This window comes from Hypomesus transpacificus, unplaced genomic scaffold, assembly GCF_021917145.1.
Source record: "Hypomesus transpacificus isolate Combined female unplaced genomic scaffold, fHypTra1 scaffold_414, whole genome shotgun sequence".
In the NCBI taxonomy this organism is placed as follows: Eukaryota; Metazoa; Chordata; class Actinopteri; order Osmeriformes; family Osmeridae; genus Hypomesus; species Hypomesus transpacificus.
In genome coordinates, this window is record NW_025813932.1 from 16,944 (window position 1) to 35,000 (window position 18,057).

The following is an 18,057-nucleotide window of genomic DNA, read 5'->3' on the forward strand; positions in this document are numbered from 1 at the left end:
CATCGCTCAATCACTGAGACGAACTCAGAATGACAAACTGCATCTCCCCCTACACCCTCCCCCCCCCCCCGTCCTTTCACTCCACCTCTCTCACCCCCGCACGGAACATATGAGACAAGCAGGCGGAGCTGATAATGTCAAAGCCATCTATTTTCATGTGATGTTTGTAGATGGTTTTGTGTGCTGGGCCGCTTTCTCTACCACTGGGCCGCTTTCTCTACCACTCTCTCTCTCTCTCCCTCTCTCCCTCTACTCTCTCTCTCCCCCCTATCTCCCCCCTACTCTCTCTCCCCCCCCCTCCTGTCTCTCTCCCCCCCCTCCTGTCTCTCTCTCCCCCCCTCCTGTCTCTCTCCCCCCCTCCTGTCTCTCTCTCCCCCCCTCCTGTCTCTCTCCCCCCGTCTCTCTCACCCCCCCTCCTGTCTCCCCCCCCCCTTCTGTCTCTCTCTCCCCCCCTCCTGTCTCTCTCCCCCCGTCTCTCTCACCCCCCCTCCTGTCTCCCCCCCCCCTTCTGTCTCTCTCTCCCCCCCTCCTGTCTCTCCCCCCTGTCTCTCTCTCCCCCCCTTCTGTCTCTCCCCCCCTGTCTCTCTCTCCCCCCCTTCTGTCTCTCTCTCCCCCCATTCTGTCTCTCTCACCCCCCCTCCTGTCTCCCCCCCCCCTTCTGTCTCTCTCTCCCCCCCTCCTGTCTCTCCCCCCCGTCTCTCTCTCCCCCCCTTCTGTCTCTCTCTCCCCCCCTTCTGTCTCTCTCACCCCCCCTCCTGTCTCCCCCCCCCCTTCTGTCTCTCTCTCCCCCCCTCCTGTCTCTCCCCCCTGTCTCTCTCTCCCCACCTTCTGTCTCTCCCCCCCTGTCTCTCTCTCCCCCCCTCCTGTCTCTCCCCCCCTGTCTCTCTCTCCCCCCCTTCTGTCTCCCCCCCCTGTCTCTCTCTCCCCCCCTTCTGTCTCTCTCTCCCCCCCTCCTGTCTCTCCCCCCCTGTCTCTCTCTCCCCCCCTTCTGTCTCTCCCCCCCTGTCTCTTTCTCCCCCCCTTCTGTCTCTCTCTCCCCCCCTTCTGTCTCTCTCTCCCCCCCTTCTGTCTCTCTCTCCCTCCCCTCTTGTCTCTCTCTCCCCCCCGCCTGTCTCTCCCTCCCTTCTTGTCTCTCTCTCCCCCCCTCCTGCCTCTCTCTCCCCCCCACTCCTGTATCTCCCCCCCTCCTGTCTCTCTCTCCCTCCGTCTACTGTTGTTTATTCTGGAGACGAGTTACACATGTCAGGAATACTGATACAAACACCCAGTGAAGATGGCTTAGGGGGGAGAGAGGCATTCTGCAACACACACACACATACAACCCCCCACCCACCCACACACACAGCCTCATTCAGTGCTGTTGCCCATGACTCAGGAGAGCAGTGTGTAAGCTGAGTGGAGCGGGCAGCAGAGCATGCATCTGACTGACAGCATCTGATACGGCCCTGTCTCACATCCACTATTAGACCGCTCCGACACAGGACAGGCACCAAATTGGATTTCACTGCATACACATGAGGCCACACAGCCACCGTGTCACTGTGTGACATGCGTGACGCTCCAGGTGACCGCAGATTGCTGTGAGGGCGATGGCGGGAGACAGCACAGTTGAGTCAGTCTGAAGTTGAGTAGAGCACAGTTACCTCACAGTCTGAGGTACAGCACAGTTACCTCAGAGTCTGAAGTTGAGTAGAGCACAGTTACCTCAGAGTCTGAAGTTGAGTGGAGCACAGTTACCTCACAGTCTGAAGTACAGCACAGTTACCTCACAGTCTGAAGTACAGCACAGTTACCTCACAGTCTGAGGTTAGAGCACAGTTACCTCACAGTCTGAAGTACAGCACAGTTACCTCACAGTCTGAGGTGAGAGCACAGTTACCTCACAGTCTGAGGTAGAGCACAGTTACCTCACAGTCTGAAGTACAGCACAGTTACCTCACAGTCTGAAGTACAGCACAGTTACCTCACAGTCTGAGGTAGAGCACACCAGGAAGTCCACACTTGGAAGAACCCAATACATTTTAAAGTTTGAGAATATAGTGCTATTGATGTTCATCCATGGCAGGTCAATTCCTTCCCCCCTCACTGGTTTCGGTGCTGACGTTACCAACACTAAGAACCCCACAGCTTTGTTGGTCTCAAGGCTGCAGCAAGTTGTCCTGTGAATCAGGCTATGCTGCACTGCGTCATGTACCAACTTAACATGTTAGCGTAAATGGAATTAACCGGATTTTCGAAAGTTGTTAGCATGCAGTAGGAGGGTAGTTGCTGTAATCCACTGCCCTATATTTCTTTAATCCAAACATTAATCCTTCTTATAAAATTAGCTCTACACAATGTCTCAGCGGGTGGGGGGGGAGACAGCTTGCTGTATCATGTACTGTATGTACAAAGCTCTATTGATTTCTCAGAAGATGTCATTCAAGGTTGTGGTCCTTATTATTAGTCTGCGGGTAGACGGATGACCATGACCTCATGGTTGCCAGGGTTCACAACCAATGAGGAACCTCTGAGGGGATCACATGGGAAGGTTCAATATCGCCTCCAATTCTTACAGAATCTCCATGTAATCACCCGATCCAACTTTTCAACAGTGTTCTTACCTCATCCAACATGGAGAGCAACATCTGGCTCCTACACGCTGACCCTTGGCAGACGCTGCTATCTACAGACTGATGGAATGTATTTGATATTTATTGAAAACGGTGGAAAAATGTCCAGTCCCAGGTGAAGCTGAGATAAGGTTATCGTTCACCGTGTCTGTCTGCTAGCCGGTACGTGGTCACATTGCTCGGTGAAGCTTGTACGCAAACCGTTTCTCGAATCCGACCAACAAAACCCTGTCAGAGCGAAGCCCTTCTGAACGGTGATCTGATGCTGCTCATCCCATACGCACCATGTCTCCATCACACCGGACAAAAGCGTCGGCTAAGCAAAGCAAATGTCAATGTTGGGTTTAGACAAGGAGTTGATTAGATCGGTTCTGGGGAGGGGCTCGTGTTGCTGTGGCAACCGCTCACCTGTAGCCAGTCAGCGTGTCGAGGCAGGTCCCCCCGTTGAGGCAGGGGCCGGAGGAGTAGGAGGAGCAGGCGTGGTGGCTCCGTCCCCTGGCAGAGCAGCCGCACACGGCTGAGGGGACGATGGATACGGACACCAGGGCTGCACTGCCGGCGTCAACCAGGGTGTGGTCGTCGCTGACGCTCAGATGGGTGGAGCAGCCTCCCTTGGCCCGGCAGTCCGTGTTGACACATTCATCCACCCGTACCTGGGACACATTCACACGCAGCACGGCCTGCAGCTGGGGAGAGGGAGGGAGAGAGGAGGGATGGGAGAGAGGAGATGAGAGAAGAGAAAGAGAGGCATGCAGATAGAAGACAGGCAGAGACTGAGAGCTGGTTTGAAAATCTAAAAAGAACGTGAGTGTTCCCCAAGGCAACAGCAGTTATCTCCCCCAGCAAGCTGCAGCGCACACATACAAGTCCAAATGCTCCAACTACCTGTTCATCTCTCTCTCACCCCGGAGACACCCTACCTTGTGTTCATCTCTCTCTCACCCCGGAGATACCCTACCTTGTGTTCATCTCTCTCTCACCCCGGAGATACCCTACCTTGTGTTCATCTCTCTCTCCCCCCGGAGATACCCTACCTTGTGTTTGTGGGCCGAGAGGTGTCCGTGCAGCCTTTCAGGACGGAGGTAGGCATCAGTGAACACGCAGAAACGCACGTCCAGCTTCCCCACGCCCACGTCGGTCAGGCTGAACACGTTAACGCTGCTGGACTTGACTGAAAGCTGCGCGGACAGGAAGTCCCGGAGCCTGTCCAGCCGACTGGCCCTCTCGTCAGCACCAGGGGCGATGAACTCCCGGGCGGTGATGCCTGCGGCACACACGGCAGATCCGAGTCAAACACAAAGGTTCTATACAAACCATTAATCGCACCCGATAGGGGCCTTCCGTCCTGAAAACAAATCAGGTGCACTTCAACTATCGGCATCTGACCAAGGCACAGAGTGTAAAGGACCTGGAGGCAAGATGCAGGAGAGACAAGAGATTCCCTCAGCGCAGAGAGAGACCACTGATCATCGACAGCTATGACTAATCACACGCTGCCCAGTCCAGCTGCAGATAACAGATAACGAGGCAATCAGTCCACTGGCGTGATTTACGGACTTGTGTCGCTTCAATCACTAACAAGGCTTCTCTCATTAGCTTCCCTGAGATTGTCATTTCTCTTCGTTTAAATTATACCCGTTTCTTTTAATAGCAGACGTGTTCAGTTGCTCCAGGGTAGGACACTGGTGTTAACAAGGTTTCGAGGTTCAGCTATCTTATCAATGACAGCAGTAGGGAGGTGGGTCAGGTTTGAACCTCTGCACAGTAGCAAAGATCAGTAGGACTTGTTAATGGCCCTGAACTCTGATCACAAAATGGGAATTTAAATGTCAAGAACTAACCGGAGTGTTGAGATCTGACCTTTAGAACACCTATAAGAGATTGTAATAAAACTAAAGTTGGATTTCTTGGCGAAAAGAAATGGGAGAGGACCTGCTTCTTTGTCTCCATAGGTGTTGAGATGATCCTTGAATAACAAAGCTACGTGAAAGATCAGAAAACAAATCAATCCATTTCAGCTGTGCGTGTGCTCGGACAGGTAGGGTAGGGCCACAACACAGTTGTGACTTTCTGCATCTCCACGTCCCACAGCGACTGTACCTCTCAGACGCAGGGAAGCAGACGATCGGATGGCCAGTTCCTCAAGCTCTCGAACATGAACTTTGACCCCGGAAACCACGTCCGGCCACACGTCGTCTGACACCCAGACCTTCAGCCAATAGCTGCCAGCGGGAGTGTTCGGTCTCATGGTCAGCTGACCTGTGGTCTTGTTCACAGTGAAATACCTGAGGGAAGGAAGAGAGAGAGGGAGTCAGAGTGAGAAAGGAGAGACAGGTGGAGAGAGGTAGGACCATAGATAGGAGGAGAGAAGGGGGGGGGAGAGGAAAAGAGATCGGATGAGAGGAGGGAGAGAGGGGGAGAGAGAAAAAGAGATAGGAGGAGAGGAGGGAGGTAAAAACAGAGATAGGGGGAGGAGAGAAAAGAGGAGGAGAGAAAGGGGAGGATCAGAGATGGGGGAAGACAGAGTGAAACAGAAAGACAGGAGAGAAAAAGGGGGAGGGAGAGAAGACCAGAAGTAGGGGGAGGACAGAGGGGAGGAGAGAGAGATGACAAGAGATATGGGGAGAAATTGAGTGGGAAAAAAAGGGAGGGAGGGGAGGAAGGGAGGGGAGGGAGGGGAGGGAGGGAGGGGAGGGAGGGCCCAGAGTGAGAGGAAGACAGAGTGAAAGAGAAAGACAGGCGAGAGATGAGGAGCGATGGACATTCATAGGTTGTCGCAGATGACTGAGGGAAGAGAGAAAAGTGAGGAGAGAGACAGGATGAGGTGAGAGGGTTGGAGATTGAACATGAATGAGGAAAGAGAGCCGAGGAAGGGAGAGGGAGATGGATAGAGACACCGATGATGATGAAGATGACTAATGACAGGAAAACCTTCAGTTTCTCGAAAAAACTGATAAAACAAGCCCCACTGTTGCTATGTAACCGTTGCTCTGGAATGGCATAATTGATAAAATCAGTGATGGTTATTTCAGTGCTGGTTGTGGGAACTGGTCAGGGAGTGTGTGTAATATGCATATTCTGATTGCAGAGTAGATTCTGATTGTGGACCATAGTAAAGTAATCAGTGTTGATTGGCTGTGATTAAATTCGTCCCTCTGCCAATTCCTGTTTTTGCCACATGAGCACAGGAGGAGGATAGAGATTGGGTGATGTTGGTAGTTGAATCAGTACCAGCACATGAAAGGTGTCAGGAATGCTACCTGAATCATCATATCTGTCATGAAGGACCTTGACTGTAAAAGGATGTAAACATCCTTTAAACAGGATGTACACAGCATGTAAACAGGATGTAAACATCCTTTAAACAGGATGTACACAGCATGTAAACAGGATGTAAACATCCTTTAAACAGGATGTACACAGCATGTAAACAGGATGTAAACATCCTTTAAACAGGATGTACACAGCATGTAAACAGGATGTAAACATCCTTTAAACAGGATGTACACAGCATGTAAACAGGATGTAAACATCCTTTAAACAGGATGTACACAGCATATAAACAGGGTGTACACAGCATATAAACAGCATGAAGATGAGGGGACAGTCTACCTGGGCAGCCCTGCCTCCAGAGTGTAGGTCTTGTTGTCCCAGATATCAGGATCAGGGGCAAACACCTTGCCCAGCTCCATGGTGGGCATCCTTCCTGTCCAGGGGATACGCGCACACACACATCCGCATGAGCACAGACACACCCGCACACACATACACAAACATATGCATGAGCACAGACAGACAGGCACGCACACACACACACACATATGCATGAGCACAGACAGACAGGCACGCACACACATACATACAGATTCTGTCTGAATGAAAAAGCACTGATAGATAGTCTTATCTTTAGCTATGAGTTCTGTTATCTCCTCGTGTGGTGTGTCCCAGCGACTTATTATATCTCCAACTGTGAAGTGCTACACCCTGGGAGGAATAAAAGCCCTGTTTGTCTCTCTTCCTGCCTCTCTCCCTCTCCCTCCCTCTCAGTTATCTCTTTCTCTCTCTCCCTCTTTCTCCCTCTCCCTCATCTCTTTCTCTCTCTCCCTCTTTCTCTCCCTCCCTCCCTCTCTGTGGTTCTCGCCCCCTCTCTCCCCCTCTCTCTCCCCCCCCTCCCTTACTTAGCCCTCTGCACACCAGAGAGAGTGCAGAGAGCTTAGTGGAGGGGCTAGCAAGCTATCTCACTGAGGATTATGTTATTAGGGAGTGCAGGAGAAGAGGTAGGCTCCTGCAGCTGGATAAACAATGGCGGACAGCGTGAGTCACAGTAGTCTCAACAAGCGCTGCATGTGTAGTCTGTGTATGTGCGTGCGTGCGTGTGTGTGTGTGTGACATTAGTCCTCACACCTAATCTCTGTGTCCTCGAATGTCTTGACCATGTCTGACCCAATCTAACACTCAAGCCTCAGAGTGAACAATAGTGACTTGCTGAGTTGTGAACAGGGGGGTATTCCAGAAAGCAGGTTATGCGACATACCCAGGTAAGTTAACTCCTTTATGGCAGACAGCGTTGTAGCAACATTGCCAGTGAGCTGCTGCAACATTGTGTGTCAGCTGGAGAGTTAACTTACCCGGGTATGTCACATGACCTGCTTTCTGGAATACCCCTCAGGCCTGCAGGTGTGTTGATAAACACAGCAGAGCAACAACAGGAAGAGGTCTAAGAGCAGAGCAACAACAGCAGAGCAAGAACAGGAAGAGGTCTCACCCCTGCGGCCGTGGACAAACACCTCCTTCTCCCCGCCCAGGTGGGGGTTGTCGTTGCGATCACCAATGAAAACCGTCAGGGTGTTGGTGACCGTCATTGGAGGACTGCCGCTGTCAATCATGACGATGGGGAGGCGGAGCTTGGTCTGCCTTTCGTGGTCAAAGGCGCGGAGCGCGGTAAGGGTGGCACTGCCGTTGCCGTGGTCCTGTAGGTGGAAGTCTGGGGGGAGGAGGGGAGGCAGGGAGAGGGAGAAAGGGGGGCCGTGCTCGGGGGTGTCTCTGTCCCTCACGTGCAGAAGGGGGGAGGTGGCGTTCAGCCAGACCAGCTGGGGGGCGGGGCTGTTCTCCCAGAGGAGGGGGGCGTAGCCTGTCTCCAGCTCTGGCCCGTTGTCGTTGACGTCCAGGAGGCTGACCGTTACCGTGGCGCTGCCACGCAACGGAGGAACCCCCTGGTCCGTTGCCACGACAACCAGCTGGTACCCGGGCAGAGTTTCGCGGTCCAACGCGCCCGCGACCGTAACGACCCCGTCGCCGTCGACAGAGAACTGGCGCTGAGGGTCGGACTCAGGAGCGATGGAGTAGAACACCCTCCCGTTCAGGGCAGAGTCTGGGTCAGTGGCCTGGACCTGGCCCACCCTGGCCCCAACAGACACATCCTCCGACAGGAGGCTCGGGGGAGGGGGCGGGGACGAGAACACTGGGGCGTTGTCGTTCTCGTCCGCCAGCTGGATGATGCAGTGGATGAAGCTGGAGAAGTCTGGGTCCTCCACCTTGACGGTGAGGTTGAAGGTCCGCTGGGCCGGCCTCTCGTAGTCCAGACGCTCCCTCAGCCTCAGCAGGCCTGTCTGCTCCTGCCGCTGGGTCACCAGGTAGAAGCTGTGCTCCGGGTCCCCCCCCACCAGGCTGAAGGCCAGCAGGCCGTACGGCCCCGCGTCGCCGTCCACCCCAGGCAGCTCCAGGACCAGGGCGTCTGGCTGGCTGCTCTCAGACAGCCGGGCCCCACACCTCTCCTCTCTGAACCGGGGGACGTGGTCGTTCAGGTCGCCCACCGTCACCGTGGCGACGGCCGTTCCAGTCATGCCCCCTCCATCCCTCGCTTCCACCACCAGACGGTGACTCTCCGCCTCCTCCCGGTCCAGCCCGGCGCTCGCCACGGAAACGGTTCCGGTGCTGCCGTCGATGGCGAAGAGATCGTCCCCGCGATCGGTGCGGGCGTTCTCTGCTATTCTGTAGGTAAGGATGGCGTTCTGGCCCACGGCCGCGTCGTCTAGGTCAACCGCCATCATCTCCATGACAACAGTTCCGGGAGGGGAGTTTTCCGGTACGTTGCCATGGCAGTTATCGGGGGCGCAGGGGAAAACGGGGGCGTTGTCATTGATGTCCCACACGTTGATGATGACGTCGGTGAATCCGGTAAGCCCCTCCCCTTCCTCGTCCGTCGCCAGGACGACAAAACGCCACACGGCGCGCTCCTCGCGGTCCAGGGTCCGCTGGGCGTACATCTCCCCCGTGATGTCATTGATGACGAACTGGGACTCCGCCCCCTGGCCGTGGAGGGAGTAGCGCACGGCGCCCTGATCCGCGTCCTTATCCGGGTCTGTGGCCGTCACCTGAGGCACAGCACACGCGTGTTAGTGCGTGCACACGCGTGTTAGTGCGTGCACACACGTACGTCACACTAACACACACACACACATTGTCATTTAGCAGACGCTCTTATCCAGAGCGACTTACATTCCCCCCGAGGCAAGTAGGGTGACGTACCTTGCCCAAGGACACAACGTCATTTGGCACGGCCGGGAACCGAACCGACAACCTTCTGATTAATAGCCCGACTCCCTAACCGCTCAGCCACCTGACCCCCTTATGCCTGCACACATACCTGCAGCACAAAGACCGGCGAGCCGTCCAGCTCCTCGGTGACGGAGCCGTAGTACTCGTTGACGGAGAAAACGGGCGCCTCGTCGTTCCTGTTGACCACGTTCACCACCACGGCGGCGTAGTCCTCCCAGCGGCCGTCCGACGCTAGCACCAGCAGCCTGTAGCGCTTCTGCTTCTCGTAGTCCAGCGGCTGAGAGATGAATATGGAGCCCACCTCCGGCTCCATGTCGAACACCCCGCCCGTGTTCCCAGACGTGATCTGGTAACGCACCTTGGCGTTGGCACCTGGGAGACAGGACACGACACCACAGGGGAGTATGCTTCCGGAAACATGCTAGCAGGAACATGTTAGCGGGAACATGCTAGCAGGACCATGCTAGCAGGAACATGTTAGCAGGAACATGCTAGCAGGACCATGCTAGCAGGAACATGCTAGCAGGAACATGCTAGCAGGATCATGCTAGCAGGAACATGCTAGCAGGAACATGCTAGCAGGAACATGGTATAATAAACTTGCTACTGGGAACATGCTGCAGAAGCATGCTATGGAGACATGCTGCCAGGAACTTGCTAGCAGAATTAAGCTGAAACTGATGAGTTCAAAAGGAACTGTGTGCTGCAAAGTGTGACTGAGCAACAAGAAAAGACACAGTCCTGCGCTGTGGTGCTGAACCCAATACTTGATGATACTGGAGGGGGAATTACCAGATTCTGGAGCACCAGAAAGGATGTTTGGAACTTGTTTTTAAGCACCGCACTCTTCATGATATCACTAATGAGACCGTTTGCTCCCTGGTTGTCCAGTCTTCATCAGGCTCTCATTAAAGGAAGGAGCTGAGCGCAGCAAACAGACACAGTGCCCTAGATACTCCAGCTCCTCCACGAGACCACTAACTGTCTGGCCCTCTGAGGTCACAATGAGGAGATGAGAACGACCATCCTAAGTTCTCAGAAGTGTCGCCGTGGAGACGGGAGCAGAGAGCAGACTCTCCAGGAGATAACAGTCTCTCCCCTTCTCAATCTGACTGGGGTGTTAGAAGAGCTACAATCCCATGTAAATACGCTCATCGTTGCTGTTAACACCAAGCAGCCAGACAGAGCTGCCCCCCCCCCCACCCCTCCCCCCTCTGGGTTCAGATAGGCTTAGAGTAGTCAGGTCCTGTCAGGATGGAGTTTTTAAACAACACAGATCTGGCTTATCCTCCCAGATAGCCAGCCTCCATATCACAGGCTGGGGGGCGACCATCACCCACTATGGGGTTGGGTTACATGGCCTAAGCCCCCACGCCCCCCCCCCCCTCACGCCCCCCCCCCCCCCCCCCTCACGCCCCAGCCCCCCCCCCCCTCCCCTGCTCAACATTAATACTTGATTAACATCCCTAAACGTGGTGGATGAAAGGCTGTCAGGGCGCCTCCGTACAGAAGAACAGCTGCTTTAAAACGCAAATCCCACCCACCTGCTGTGTGTGAGTGTTGTCAGTGTTTGTGTAACCATATGTGGTGTGTATTAGCCGACAATCAAATGGCTGTCTGCTACTGTTACACTGTGATCAGCACAGCAGGACATCAAAGCTCAATCCAGAGAGGCCCATTGCTGACTGGTGAGTCACTTTTATATAATTCAACTGTTTCCACGCATCGCCTCAAGAACAGCTCATTTAGGTTGCTAGCCTGGGCTTCTCAGAGAAACTCACTTTGACTGACAACGTTCCCTGGCCTCCCATCATACCGAGTAGAGAGTGTGGCCAGTTTGGAGTGCAAAAGCCTGAAACTTGCCTAAAGTTTTCAAAGCCTTCATGAAATATTAATCCGCTCGCGAGCTTCCCTGTCTTAACCTCACCTCCCCTTGAACAAGGAGTTTGCACATCCCAGTCGAGGGGAAAGTCTTTGGTGTTTTCCTGCGTCTGCCGTCTCTCACTTACCTTCATCTTGGTCGTTAGCGCTGACGGTGATGACGGCCAGGCCTACATCTGCATCCTCGTCGACACCCACCTCGTACAGGCGCTGAGCAAACACCGGCTTGTTGTCGTTCACGTCGCTGATGAACACCCGCACGTACGCCGTGTCTGCGGAAGGCGAGCACACGACAGAGAGCTGTGAGGACACGCGCCGAGCAAGTCTGTCAACCTCCCCCTTGGCCTGTCATTCTCCGGTCCTCTCTCCTTCTGTTCTCATCCCTCGTTTCAGCTGTTGCTCTGGAGTGATACTCCTGGTTAAAAGGAGACACTTAACCCAATGTAATGGGCCACCCTTGACATGGAAATGAGAAAAAACATTATTCTCAACAAGGTGAAAATTGCATAAATTATTCATTTTGCAGTAGACTGTTGACTGGTTTACCAGGGTAACACACAAAGCACACAACCATGGCACACATGCCCTCTTCAGGAGTCCACTTCTTTACAGAGCACAGAAAGCTTCGTTCCTCAGGGATGATCAAATATTTATAAGTTGACAAGTGTTTACTTGTCTTTCTATGTACTTTCCTCCGGTTTTACTTCACTTCCCTGAAGAAAGGAAACAGTTTTCCCTCTGAAAAGTCTGTGACATCATGAGGGGGAACGAAGAGCTGTGAGGCTCCCAGCCATGTGTCCTCTCTCCTCTCTCCCTGCCTACATCTCTCCATCTCTCCTCCTCTCTCCCCTCCTCTCCACTCACATCCTTCCTCTCTCCATCTCTCCTTCTCTCTCAAATTCTCTTCCTCTCTCCCCTCCTCTCCACTCACATCCTTCCTCTCTCCATCTCTCCTTCTCTCTCAAATTCTCTTCCTCTCTCCATCTCTTCTCCTCTCCATCTCCTATCCTCTCTCCGACCCTCCTCTCCCCCCCCTGCTCTCTCTCTTTACCCCTGCTCTCTCTCTCCACCCTTGCCCTCTCTCTCCCCACCCCTGCTCTCTCTCTCTACCCCTGCTCTCTTTCCACCCCTGCCCTCTCTCTCCCCACCCCTGCTCTCTCTCTCCACCCCTGCCATCTCTCTACCCACCCCTGCTCTCTCTCCCCACCCCTGCCCTCTCTCTCTCCACCCCTGCCCTCTCTCTCTCCACCCCTGCCCTCTCTCTCTCTCTCTCTCTCCACCCCTGCTTTTTCAGTGTTTCTCCTGGGTAAGGCAGACTAAGGCAGAGAGACAGGTAATGTGAGCTGGGGAGCTGATCCCCCCTGCTCAGAGAGATACGAGGCAGAAGACAGGGCCAGGACTCATTGCTAATGCTAAGTATCCCAGACATCCCCAGAGAGAACGCTTTATACTCCAAACCAGCACCCTCTACCCCTAATACCTTCTCCGGAAGCTTCCATAACCCTTCTCTGAATACTAACCCTGTCTTACATCACTTGGAGGACTAAACAGGCTGAAAACTTTCAAGACGTCACACTGAAATAAAACAACAACAACGTGAATTTGAATAATGTTATCTTCCGAATGCACAATGTCACAGACAACAACATTAGTAAAACAAGCGACAACAAGCCCTGAGGCTGTTTCCAATGGCAGCAGCAAGTCTGGCCACGCTTTCAGGATAAATCAAATTAAGATTCTCTCTTCAAAGTCAGGTTCGGAATGGAACGCCTCTCCAGACTATTTTTAAAGAGCCGGGTGATCCCGCATGGACCCGATCTTACCACAGCCAACCATGGGGCTGAAGAACAGGGTTACATGGCAATGAGAGAGAGAGAGAGACAGAGACAGAGAGAGACAGAGAGACAGAGAGAGACAGAGAGAGAGAGAGAGAGAGAGACAGAGAGACAGAGAGAGACAGAGACAGAGAGAGACAGAGAGAGAGAGAGAGAGAGAGAGAGAGAGAGAGAGAGAGAGAGAGAGAGAGAGAGAGAGAGAGAGAGAGAGAGAGACAGAGAGACAGAGAGAGACAGAGAGAGAGACAGAGAGACAGAGAGAGACAGAGAGACAGAGAGACAGAGAGAGACAGAGACAGAGAGAGACAGAGAGAGAGAGAGAGACAGAGAGACAGAGAGAGACAGAGACAGAGAGAGACAGAGAGACAGAGAGACAGAGAGACAGAGAGACAGAGAGACAGAGAGACAGAGAGAGACAGAGACAGAGAGAGACAGAGAGAGAGACAGAGAGACAGAGAGAGAGACAGATTCAGAGGTGAGGGGACAGGAGGCAGCAGCAGTACCAGCTGCACTGCTCAGGGTTGGCTCCATTAAGAACCACACCCTATATTACCCAGAGACCTGTGACAGGGAGCAGCTGATTTGCAGTAGAGTTTTGGCTTGTGTATCATGGAAGAGGTGGATAACTGTTGCAAGATGACCTGTAAACAAAGTGTCCATTCATGGCACACGTGTCTGCTGAGACCAGAGCCTATTAAATATGCGTCACTGTCAGTACAAGTAACAGATACAAATATACATTTATGATGTTTTGTAGTATTTGATGCTTCCTCCTTTAAACGTGTCGTCTGCTCTAAGCACTCATTCCTTGCTAGTCAAACTCAGACTGGAGTGCCAAAAACTATTTCGGACAAGGTGGGTACAGACCAGAGTTGGGCTGCTTGTTGCGTCCCGGCCGCGCAGACTCGTGGCTGTCCTCAGACTGGACCTCCAGAAGGTAGGACCCACGGGCCTCGCGGTCAAACACAGCCTCCGTGTAGATGGAGCCCAGCTCTGGGTGGATCCGGAACAAGCGGTGATCCCCACTACTGTCACTCAGCAGGGAGTATGAGATCTGTGGACCGGAGGACACAGTACACATCAGAGATGGCAAAAGTACACACATCCTTCACTCAAGTAGAAGTACGTATACTCATGTTTAAAAAGACTCCATTTACATTTAGCAGGACCTCTTATCCAGAGCGACTTACAGTAAGTACAGGGACATTCCCCAGAGGCAAGTAGGGTGAAGTGCCTTGCCTAAAGACACAACGTCATTTGACACGGCCGGAATCGAACTGGCAACCTTCAGATTACTAGCCCGACTCCCTAACCGCTCAGCCATCTGACTCCCTAACTACCCTTAGAAACTTTGTTTTACGCACACAATTTTTTGGGGGCAAAAATGTATACCAAAAAGATTTTAACAAATCTACGTAAGTACAGCAACCCCCTGGTACAACTTTACACTTGGCCAATCCTTGTCAAAATTTGGGAAGATAGGATCACTCACAAATGTGTTTATTTACAGAGAGCTCTCCAGACGAGCTTATATCTTGTTGTGGTTCTGGTTCCACGTTGTTATCATCCCCACAGTATGAATCACTCCGTTCAGTACATACTCCAAAATAGTCCAGCTATATCAAACAAGGACATTTTCTCCAGAGGAACAGATAACAACTTATTATTCCTTGAGGGTTTAGGTTAGTTGAGGGGCAGTTCTATGGGCGTATGTGAAGCCCTCTGTGACATCATTTTTTGGACTTATTCATTACAAGTTTAGACAGGCCGCTGAGAAACTGTCAAGATTAACAGGATCAAAGAATTCCAATAGAGGTGAAACTCTAACAAAGCAGTAGCCCTAATCAGATCCTACCACTACACCTCCCTTAGCATTAGAGCCAAAGTATCGTTTTCAACTATAAACACTACATACTGTAATAGAACTACATACACTGTTGTATTAGTATTGATGGCTTTCATAAAGACTTAACCAGCGCTTGGGTTTCCAGCCCTGGGCACAGCACAGCTGTCTCCTACCTGTCCGTTAAGGCCCAGGTCCTTGTCAGACCCTGGGCACAGCACAGCTGTCTCCTAGCTGTCCGTTAAGGCCCAGGTCCTTGTCAGACCCTGGGCACAGCACAGCTGTCTCCTAGCTGTCCGTTAAGGCCCAGGTCCTTGTCAGACCCTGGGCACAGCACAGCTGTCTCCTAGCTGTCCGTTAAGGCCCAGGTCCTTGTCAGACCCTGGGCACAGCACAGCTGTCTCCTAGCTGTCCGTTAAGGCCCAGGTCCTTGTCAGACCCTGGGCACAGCACAGCTGTCTCCTAGCTGTCCGTTAAGGCCCAGGTCCTTGTCAGACCCTGGGCACAGCACAGCTGTCTCCTACCTGTCCGTTAAGGCCCAGGTCCTTGTCATTGGCGGAGACCTGCAGCACCAGAGTTCCCACCTGAGCACCCTCAGTCACCGACGCCTCGTAGATGGAGGAGGTGAAGAAGGGGACGTTGTCGTTCACGTCTGAGAAAGGTGGGAAGAGAGGACGGAGATCTGAGGGTGGAGGGACCTGAAGATACGAAAAGGCTTAAACCGAGAAATCAAAGAGGCTTGAACCCATCACTTTAATCCCTGCTTCTGAAGACTTAGGTGTATTTCGAGAGGAAGAGATAAGAAATGTAAAGAATGAATGAGTTTGAGCTCTCGACCCACACTCTCCAACGACAAGGTCAGAGAACAGTGTTGTTCCTAATGACGGAGTTGCTGGGTTACGGGGTTGCTGGGTTACGGGGGTGTCCCTCTCTGTGACAGTAGCACCGGCTCGTCTCAGTGACCCTGGTGAACCCGGTGACCTACCCGTGACGTTAACGTAGACGGTGGTGAAGGCCGCCAGGGGAACCGCCGCCACGTTCTGCGCCCGCACACGGAGGGAGAAAGTGGGCGTGGTCTCGTAGTCCAGCGGCTCGGAGACCAGGATGGAAGCGGAGCCATCCTCGCGGTTGGGCGACAGGTAGAAGCGGACGGGCATGTTGGTCTCTGGGACCATGCCATCCTCCAGGTTATAGGTCACCCTGGGGTCGCCCAGCTGGGAGGTGGCCCTGATGGTCTGACAGACAGGAAGGAGGGTTAGGGCTAGGGCTCACCCTCATGTACGGTTGAGGTAGTCATTTATATTTCGTTATTTAGCAGACTCTCTTATCCAGAGCGACTTACAGTAAGTACAGGGACATTCCCCCCCGAGGCAAGTAGGGTGAAGTGCCTTGCCCAAGGACACAACCGTCATTTTGTACGGCCGGGAATCGAACCGGCAAACTTCTAATCAACAGCCCGATTTCCTAACCGCTCAACCATCTGACCCCCTAGTCGGAGTATTTACACAATGAACACCCCCCCCCCCTCCCCCCTCTTGCAGCTGTGCTCCAGATCAGCCTGCTGTGTGGTAACTCCTCCCACTCACCACGATGGGGGTGTCCCTGGGGGTGTTCTCAGGCAGGACCACGCTGTAGCCCTCCCTCTCCCACTGGGGCGGCTGGTTCTTCACGTTGGTGATGGTGACGGCCAGCTCCACTGCTGTGCTGCGGTCGCCCCCATCAGTGGCCACCACCTCCCGGGTGATGTAGCTCCTCTGGGGGCGGGAGAGCAGGGGGGCGGGGGAGGGGGGGGCGGGAGAGCAGGGGGGCGGGGGAGGGGGGAGGGGGGAGGGGGGGGCGGGAGAGCAGGGGGGCGGGGGAGGGGGGGGGGCGGGAGATCAGGGGGGCGGGGGAGGGGGGGGGGCGGGAGAGGGGGGGGCGGGAGAGGGAGAGGGTGGGGGGCGGGAGAGGGGGGGGCGGGAGAGGGGGGGGGGGCGGGAGAGGGGGGGGGGGGCGGGAGGGAATGTGGAAGGTTGAACGAGAACTTTGTTGAAAGGTTTACGGGTAGGCTAGTAGGCCTAGTCTAGCACAGTCAGTGCTAGACTACAGTAGGCCTAGTCTAGTACAGTCAGTGATAGACTACAGTAGGCCTAGTCTAGTACAGTCAGTGCTAGACTACAGTAGGCCTAGTCTAGTACAGTCAGTGATAGACTACAGTAGGCCTAGTCTAGTACAGTCAGTGATAGACTACAGTAGGACTAGTCTAGTACAGTCAGTGATAGACTACAGTAGGCCTAGTCTCGTACAGTCAGTGATAGACTACAGTAGGACTAGTCTAGTACAGTCAGTGCTAGACTACAGTAGGACTAGACTAGTACAGTCAGTGATGTTCTACAGTAGCCTAGTAGACCTACTTGTGAGATGGGCTCGTTGACGTAAAGCCAGCCTGTCACTGGGTTGACCTTCAGGTACTCCGGCTCTTCCTGGGACATGGAGTATGTGACTGCCGCGTTGCTGCCAAAGTCATCATCATGCGCCGCCACTCGTAAGAAGCTGGTGCCCACCATGGTATCCTCCCTCAGGAAGTCTGCAATTCAACAGAAACACAACTTTATTCATTCCCTCCGAATAAACGTATCCCTTCCCTGCACTTGAGTATTTAAGACCCTTGTGGGACTCTCTTCAGCACTAATGATTCATGGTTGTTCTTGCTGCATGTACTCGAGGCTTTTATTGTAAGATTAGTTGTGGAAGGTTCTGCAATAACCGCAGGAAGAGGACGTGCTCCAGGGGCTTCCAACACACCAGACGTGAGTGCAGACTAAGCAGAGCCCCCTCCCCTCCTCTGTCCAGAGGACCCTCTCTGGAGCCTTAGATATGCACCAATCAATACACCTTCATGTGAAAGCCACTTTACAACTACATTCAATCAAAGCCGACTACTCCGAAGGTGTGTACATGGACTTCCACTAAAAGCGGTTTACAACGTGGGGATGATTGTAAATATAAAATAAGTGGGTAGTAAACATTAGCTGATAATGTGCCAGAATTATTAAGGTTTTATCTGCCTGTAGAGTACTGGTCCCAAGCACCAGTTTGCACTGTGACCCTTCTTTTGCTGGGCACTTACAAATCAAATCAAATGTATTTGTTTAGCCCTTTTTACATGCAAGCATGTCACAGAGGGCTTCACATACGCCCATAAAACTGCCCCTCAACCAACATAAACCCCTCAAGGAAGACAAGGAAAAACTCCCAGAAAAACTCCCAACAGGAGAACAAATGGAAGAGACCTCGGGAGGAGCAATTCAGAGAGGGCTCCCCTCCTCCTCCTCCAGAGACGGTGGGT

The 18,057-nt window shown here is 53.3% G+C and overlaps 1 protein-coding gene across 1 annotated transcript in view; it reads right to left on the reverse strand.

Moving 5' to 3' along the window:
- The window catches only part of LOC124464746 (neural-cadherin-like), a 58,184-nt gene that overhangs the window by 14,803 nt on the left and 25,324 nt on the right, over positions 1 to 18,057 (reverse strand). Inside the window, exons 11-22 of the mRNA XM_047016568.1 lie at positions 17,123 to 17,295; positions 16,316 to 16,483; positions 15,715 to 15,964; positions 15,254 to 15,381; positions 13,754 to 13,940; positions 11,180 to 11,323; positions 9,259 to 9,542; positions 7,378 to 8,986; positions 6,225 to 6,318; positions 4,713 to 4,897; positions 3,647 to 3,876; positions 3,021 to 3,298 (exon numbers count right to left, since the gene is read on the reverse strand). Of these exons, the coding sequence (XP_046872524.1) occupies positions 3,021 to 3,298; positions 3,647 to 3,876; positions 4,713 to 4,897; positions 6,225 to 6,318; positions 7,378 to 8,986; positions 9,259 to 9,542; positions 11,180 to 11,323; positions 13,754 to 13,940; positions 15,254 to 15,381; positions 15,715 to 15,964; positions 16,316 to 16,483; positions 17,123 to 17,295 (3,730 nt within the window). The remainder of the gene's footprint in view (positions 1 to 3,020; positions 3,299 to 3,646; positions 3,877 to 4,712; positions 4,898 to 6,224; positions 6,319 to 7,377; positions 8,987 to 9,258; positions 9,543 to 11,179; positions 11,324 to 13,753; positions 13,941 to 15,253; positions 15,382 to 15,714; positions 15,965 to 16,315; positions 16,484 to 17,122; positions 17,296 to 18,057) is intronic.